Below are 8,241 nucleotides of genomic sequence, written 5' to 3'. Positions count from 1 at the left end.
GAAATTATCTTCCCTTGGTTTTGTGTGTGTTGATTTTATGAAAGGCAAATGCCAACTGTCTTGTGCAATTTGGGTGGTTATGCAAAACCAATTTAATGAAACGTGCATATTTCACCTTGATATGCTAATTTCTGGCCACACATCCATTCCGTTTGTCAATGAGTCCCCCCACTTTAATTCTTAGGATTTGACCCCTGATTACGACAAACTATTAAGCCTGAGATTGGGCTATTTTTGAGCTAGTTCCTAGCTCCATTTGGGCTAGATATGGGTTTCCTTTCTGGCAACCCTCGTCGCCCCCAGGTCTGTGGGGATTGGTGCTACAGCTCCCAGCGTTCCTAGCGCCGCCCCCTCCTCGCATTATAAAGAAGAAGAAAGGCTGGGGGGTTTGTTACTGCTGTCTTCAGTCTGCGTCGAAGCACAGAAGGTGTGCCTGTTATTCAGCCATGGTAAGTTGATAGCGCCAGCCCTCAGCGTGCGCACGTCCCACAACAGCACCGTTACGTGACAAAAATATCAACCTCTGATGAAAGGCTGCTGCTTTGGTCTCGGAGATGCTGTTTTTTTCTTATGAGATGCTCTGAGATGGCTCTGAATGACAAATTGTACCTTTCCTCTCTGATTGGTTGGAGTTCGCGAAACTGAGGAGGGAGGATGAAATGGCGCACATACGTCAGGTGGCGCGCACAGTCGTTGTGTACCGCAAGAAAAATCGGGTGGTGCACTGCGACCAACATTTTCGCATCATAGCACTAAAATGGGGTGCTGCGGCCAAGCGTGTCTGTACTGTGATTCTTGGGTTTTCCCGTTTGAACTGAACGCTGTTGTGTGCGTCTGACTTCGCCATTATTCGGGCTTTGTCATTTCCGCCATTATTCCCAGCTAAGGGCTTTGTCATTTCCGTGAAGGCTGGTGACGGTGAACTTGCTCCTTTTTATTGTGCAGCTTGACATGGGCCTACCTGGCCCTCCATTGTACGGTTATGGTACAATTCCCCGAATCGTTTACCTTATGTGTTGGGCGATTTCTCAGATTAGATAAATAGGCTCTCGAAGGTGGGCTCGCATCTTGCATCAGTATTGTTGTAAGCGACACACTGCTGAAGTAGACCCGGGCCACCGGTAGTTGGAGGGGTGTCACTCCTAACACATTAAGAAAGTAAACGCATTAGCATAGTCTGCAGACCACCGACGGTGGCATATTGTCAGGGCTTCTTTAAGTTGGGTAAGAAATTGGGGTTGTGGTTGGGGGGGGGGGGGGGGGGGAGAATTTGGGGGCGTGGCTTGCATGATGGGCGGGGCCTGAAAAGTACACAAACCCTAGTACGGTACACAAACACATATATAAATGTAAGCATTTATAGATTTGTATGCTTTATAGATTTGTATGCTTACCTTACTACGGTTTATGTACTTTGAAAGCCATCTTATAAGCATAGAAATATGCAAGATGGGTCACTCCTGCACTATAGAGGTGTTTTGTTTTTTATTTTTTTACTCGCTCATAATTAAATCTCATGCATTTGTGTATGCAGCGGTGGTTATTCTGTAGATTATAAATGGCATTGGCTCTCTCAATTTCTGTTACTATGCTAGTAACCAGATGGCCGTGAACAACCCGCGTTTTTTGTTACGTTTTTCCTCTCCCCGGTTAAATACTGCAGGTTTTTAAAACTTTTTTTTTTAACTGTAGGATGAGGCATGCTTTTTCTTATGCCGCTTTCAAAAAATGCAATACTGCAGGCAGTGGGTCCAAATAGGCAGAAGTGGTGTAGTCTGGCACTTCTAATGCACTGTCAGGAATTGCTGAATCCTCCGTGAGGGAGGAGCTGTCCAATTCAGAGAGAACACGGGTGATTGCCTACTTCTGTTATTTTGACTTTATACAATTGCCTTGGGCGTTTAAAAATTATTTTTGCATAATATTATTGAGGAATTTTAAATAACGTACTCTTGTAACTGTATTTTAACTTTCATTGCAACCAGACTTGTCTTCATACCCAAGTTTTCATTGTAACTTAACACTGCCTCCGTCCCTGTTAACTGAACAGATTCTTCTACTCCCAGGTTTCCTGGTACCTGTCGCATGTGTCGCTCTTCATGCAGAAAGGGTGCCCACAGGCACCGACTTGGCATGTTACACATTTACTCTGAAGGCATCCAGTTAGGAGTGGGATAGGCGGCACCTTCACCTCCAGAACACGCACAGTAATTGCCATGGCTGTGGGCCTCTTATGTCTGGCAAACTGGCCCGGCCGTTCTTGTTAAACTGAATTAGAGATTTTTGTTACCTATTCTGACGTAGTGCTGGGGGAAAGTCGGGAAGTTGGCACAGGCACTCCGCCACTACAATTTTATTCAGACAGGCCCTCCCTGTCTCCCCCCCCCCCCCCGCTCCCCACTCAGTACAAGTGGGGCAGTAGGACAACACTAGTGATTTAGTGAGGGCCGGACCAGCATATTACAAAAATCCTGATATTGATCAAGGGCAAGCATGTAAAGTGCCGGTTGTGCATCTGTCAGTACCTCCTCAATAACAATGTTAGTTGTTAGCACATCATGATCAAGTTTCCAGCAGGGCCAACTCAGCGTTTTAGCACGAAGTGTGCTGTTCTCATGTGAGAGAAGCACACTTGTTTTTTGAGAACTTGGGCATGTGACATATGCCATATTCTGTTGCCTGCACAACAGGTATGGGGCAGACATGTGTAGCTATATAGTACAATTGGAATGTATTGGTTTTCAAGCTGGGATTTTACATGGCAGCCTGCATTGCGAGCATTTACCACAGCTTTTGAATTTTGTTATTGTTGGTTAACTGTTGGGGCGGTGGCCTGCATACCATGCTTTGTGGGACTATCCCCTGGGTATCACTGGTATCTTCTGAGTATTTGAAGAGATTCTAGCTCTCCTTTTGAGAGCAAAGGTGGCTGGCCCCTATAGGTGTAGTTGTCGCGAGTTCAGATACTAGACATCTGTGATCACATGTCTTGTATGTGCTCCGAGTGATTTCTGGCCCTTCTCGCTATGAATCTGCTTTAATTATCTTGTCCTGCTAGACCTGCATGTTCCTTACTACCATTATCTGCTACCATGCCTCAGGTCCCCATTTTATTTATATAGTGTTAAAGATTCTAATCGGGCGTCGCAGACCAGGACTCTTGATACTGCCTATGCTGCAACGCACTATTAAAACACGTACTTTATTTTTACTAAGGATTCAGGTTGAGATGGCACTTAACCCATCTCACACCCTTTTACAAATACCCTGTGCCACAAATCACCTCCTCTTAAACTCCACCAAAACTGAAATCATGGTGTGTGGCAACACCGAGCTTCTCCCCCACCCTCTACCCTGGCCATGATCCATGGGCAATCCACCGACCACCTCAATTTAAAAAAAAAAAAAAATAAAAACCTTGGATGCACTCTGACCTAACCCTCTCTCGCCAAATTAACAATGTGTCGAAGTCCTGCCACTAGCACCTCAAAATGCGGACTCTTTCCGTACCTCTCCTTTCCCAACAGACTTGCTGTCCAATCTATTGTAATGTCAAGACTGGACTATGCCAACTCCCTCTATCTCGGAGTCCAAGTTTACCACCTCATAAAACTACGAAGAGCACAAAACGCTGCAGCCAAATTGCTTCTAGCACTTGGCCCAAGAGATCACACTTCTCCAGCTCACAGAACTCTCCACTGGCTCCGGTTGGACGAAGGGTGACCTTCAACACCTTATGTATCTCCCACTGAGCAATGCATAAAACAGGACCTATATACCTACAGGACAAGCTAAAACCCTACCACCCACTGCGCACTCTTGCTCAAGCTCTGCCCTTTTCCTAGTGATACAAACCAAACTCAGTCAGGCTAGGAGGATCATCATTCTCAGCCTTGGCCCCCACTCTGTGGAACTCTCTCCGCCCCACATTGGACAAACCGATTACTTCATGTCTTTCCGCAAACTAATGAAAATGTGGCTTTTTCCTTTAAAGAATTGACATTTAGAACAAAAGGAATAAATAGCCACAACAAACAGAACCAAAGAAAACAATAGGGACCTGATCGAACAAATAGACTAAAACGGATAGACTGAGTAGAACGGATGGAGTGCTTGGTCACAGGCGCGTTATTGATAACCACCATATCACACTGCTACGCTTACACTCTCCTATACACCATCACACAACTAGAACACAGCTATACTAGAACACATTCGGTATAGCTGTCTCATACTAACACGACCCCCACAAACTACTCATCTTCCTAATTAAACACAGCTAGCAGAGCACGTACCGCTAGCTTAGGTGTCTCCTCAGGCCTAACGCAGCCACAACTCAGTGTGGGTGTCCAGCCTCCAGACTGAACACTTCAACTGATTTCTGAAGCAGCTATCCTGCAGCTACCACACCAGCTGCACTCATAGGGTGCACTCACGCACTGACTCTCTACTGACTTGAACTGCGGTTCCCGAGGGCGTTCAACCTACCAGTGCTTTGAGATCATACCAGTGATACATAAGGTGCCATATAACATAACAATGGACCGGGCCGGTGGGTGGTAATACAATATTTATTTTGAAAATGGACATTAAATCACACGTTTAATATTTGGCAGCAATCACCAGTGGGGTGATAACACTGTACAATGAACATATACACAGTTTGACCTTCTATAACATACAAAGCACAAATGAATGGGAGCAATTTTACTGTTGAGTAGATGGCACACCAGTTAAGATTTCTCCCTGCAACATTCCCTCAAACACCTATTAACCAAATTTTGGGTGGATGGAAAGGAGTAGCAAGGAGCCGGGTGTACTATGCAGCAAACAGGATTAAAATCCGACCTTTCCCCACAAAATGGGAGGATTAACAACCTTTGCAATTGCATAAAATAGCACTCAGAATTAGCAAATATTTAATTTACATGTGCCAATGAATGAGGTAAATATCAGGAACACTAGCAAAGTACCAACAATCGGCATAAAGTTCAGAAAAGTTCAGAAAATGAACTTTGAAGTGAAAACACAGTGCAGCCAAATCACACGCGTAGAAATTGCATTTTCTTTCACAGGTTAATGTTAAAACGGTGACGTAGAAAGAATCGGAATACAGTTTTTATGCTGAGTGACAGGCACATCAAAGGGATAATATGAAAGCGAGTGACCATCTTAATGACAGGATGAGGTTCTCAATGGGAAAGGAAATTCGATTTTAAAAATAAGTGACAGAGAAAATCTGTTTGGAAAGTACAAGTTTCACTTAATCTAGATTTTACTGGCTAGAAAAGACTCCACTTTTGAATAGAAAGGTTAAGTTGCAGTTGTAACCCCTTCACGCGGTGTGCCTCTTAGTACTGTTTTGATTAAATAAAATCAATGCTCCCTAAGGACTTGCACAAGACAGAAATGAGTGGAAGAATGGCTGCTAAGGCAGTTATGGTACCTCACAAGGTAACAGAGCAAAGGATGCAGTTTGTGGTTGTTGGGTAAGGGATATACTCGCAACAAGCACTTGAATGTGCTATTTTGGACAGCAGACCGGTTTCTGGACAGTGAGGCAATATCTGGTCACTGGTCACAGCAGCAGGCTCTCCTGGAAGGAAACAGCTGGGCAAAGTGGTCACGACAAAGCAGCACCCCAGCTGGATAGAGCAGGCAGCACTGGATAATACCAATGAGGATCCAGCCACCTTTCCCCTTTATCCCTTAGTGGGATTATTTTGTGGGGTTTTTCTGGATCAATGGTCCTGCCTGGATAGGGTCAGCTATGCTCTGGCCTGGCAGTGGAATCTGGAGTCTTGCAGGATGAATAGTGAATATCTGGATACGCAAGAGCTGGAAAATTCAGAAGTGTTTTTGTCTCTGTGAGCTTCTACCTTTTTAATAAGGCGGGTGACATCACAGGATTTGCAATGGAGGCAGACCTTTGCCTTTGCATGCCTCACTGGATTGGTCAGGTTTTACTGTTACCGCCTTCCTGTCAACCGGTTGGATTTCAAGGACATATCAGTTTTATAGTGTGTGCTTAAAACACCCATGGCCCTCACCGTTAATTTTGCCAAAAATCATTTGACATAAATTGCACATTTTTACAGTTGTGGCACTTATGAATTGTTTGCTTCCACCACAAGCTAGGGAAAGCTCCAATGTCTTTTAATGCCACCAAAATTACATTTAAAGTGTGACTACTGTGTTTGCTTGCAGAAATAAGTTTATTAATTCAGAAGTCTTTTGCCCCAAATGGGCCATTATTGCCTTCCAAAGGGCATACTCCCCAACCCCAGTCAAATGAGTCTTTAGCCAGCCTGAATCCAATGTTGCTCTGGAGTTGCCTTTGAAGCTCCCCAGTTGGAGTTGAGGGGGAGGTGCTGATAAAGTCACTTATGTATCCCAGAAATCCATTGTGCCAGGCTGGAGCACTGCCACACTGTGAGGGTGCGAGATCCACCACCAACTGGAAGGAGGCATGCCCTGTTCCCAGGAAGCAAAGTCCTTTGAAGCCAGGCCAGGTCCTGCTATGTGGCTTCAGCACACTTTTTATATTCTTTCCTGACCCTGAAAGCAAAACGGTTTGGAATTATCCTACATATGTTTTAACACAACCGCCCCACCCTCTGCCCCTTCACCTTTCTATGCCATGACAGGGCCTTAATTCCACAATTTACTTGTAGAAAGCACCATTTTAAACGTGGTTAATTTTCCTTTGCTGTCACTCTTTAATCTAGATTCTGAACATTATTTGTAGCCCTAGTCACTTTCTCATACACAGAAATAGATTAAAGGTCCACTGAAACTGACATAAGCACAGAGAGATGAGGCTTCTTGTGAAGAATTTAGCTGTGATATGTTGTTGCAAAAAGTCAAGCGTTTTCTGTACGGCTTAGAGTGAAGTTATTTCACAGATCCTGACGGACACAGCCGTCATTCAATGAGAAATCTCCCCCCCCCCTTGCCGGAGTACAACCTGAATATGGATGGACATAGCTGGGTCTCACTTCAACAGAACTGTGTACTGTTGAAACGGTGGAAAGGAGCATCTAGGCACATTTTAAATGCAAATTTATTTCCTTTCAATGGGAAATTTGGAGCTAGCAGCGCTGCTTTTCAATTCTTTTCTTTTGGTGCACATAAGAAAACACTGGCAGCCTTCCACAGGGTGTTCAATGTTCCCCCTCGCCCCATATGTGCTTGGCAAAGACAGCCCAGCCATTATTTCAGTGACTGCAACAGTGCTCAACAGCCAGCGCAGCCATTCTGCTGGTACTGCTGAAAATGCAGTTTGGTGATGTGTTCTGCTGGGTAGATAAATGTACCCCACATATCCCCCCTGACTTTCCCGAGACGTCTTGAGGGAGTGTAGGGCAAAGTGGGGTTCATCTGGTGGAGTCCTTCCATCAGGGGTATGCCATGATCCTCCCCTTGTTTCTAACTGATTTTCTTCCCGGCAGGTTAACATCGGTGGGACACAGATTACATTTATTACTTAACCATTTCAGCAAATAATTCCTCAAGGCAAAGATGTTTTATTTTACATTTTTTTTTTTTACACCCTGGTTATGTGAGGCACTCTTGCAATGATGATGAAGAAAAATACTCCCTGTTACATATACCATGGACCTACCTGTTCTGCTGCTGCTTCTTTTTCTTGTTCTCATTCTCCAGATGTCTCCTATTTGACTTTCCCCTTGCTCCTCAAGCGGCTGCAAGTGTGCCTGGGATGACAACTCTTAAACTGATTAATGTGGACCCATTTCTCTTCTGCCAGCTCTCCTTGGATTCTGTAGGCGACAGGTGACATATTATCTACGATTTCAAAAGGACCTCACCAGGATGGGAGACATATTCCCTCCTTAGTCTGGTTCCTTGACCCTGTCTCCTACCTTGTATCCCTTTTTGGTTGTTTAGTCATATTGAGTCTTCATCCCCTCTGCTGAACTTTCCAGATTCTGCTGATCGTAAGCAAAAGCATGCTGAATGTGTTTTCTTAGATTCTCAACATATTCATGAGTTGTGGAGGCGTTTATCAGTGTCTGCTCTTGTGTTCTATAGAGCAGATGCCGAGGTAGCACCATCCTTCATCCAGTCATTGGCTGAAATGGAGACATTTTGGTTGCAGAAGATTGATCTGATGGCCATCAAGTGGTAATCTGATGTCCCAACTTGGCCCACAATCTGTTACAAACTTCTTTAGAAGGCTCACAATTATCTTATTGTACTTCAACTCCCCCACTAGAGGAC

At 44.6% G+C, this 8,241-nt stretch overlaps 1 protein-coding gene across 1 annotated transcript in view; it reads left to right on the top strand.

Moving 5' to 3' along the window:
- Window positions 1-295: 295 nt before the first annotated feature.
- LOC138567022 (cofilin-1-like) overlaps window positions 296-8,241 on the top strand; it is an 84,249-nt gene continuing 76,303 nt past the window's right edge. The window contains exon 1 of the mRNA XM_069644832.1: window positions 296-449. Within this exon, the coding sequence (XP_069500933.1) occupies window positions 447-449 (3 nt within the window). The 5' untranslated portion in view covers window positions 296-446. The remainder of the gene's footprint in view (window positions 450-8,241) is intronic.

Source organism: Ambystoma mexicanum, chromosome 2p (assembly GCF_040938575.1).
Source record: "Ambystoma mexicanum isolate Mex_15411 chromosome 2p, UKY_AmexF1_1, whole genome shotgun sequence".
In the NCBI taxonomy this organism is placed as follows: Eukaryota; Metazoa; Chordata; class Amphibia; order Caudata; family Ambystomatidae; genus Ambystoma; species Ambystoma mexicanum.
Note: the sequence above shows the minus strand (reverse complement) of the source record. Positions and strands in the feature narration are given on the sequence as shown.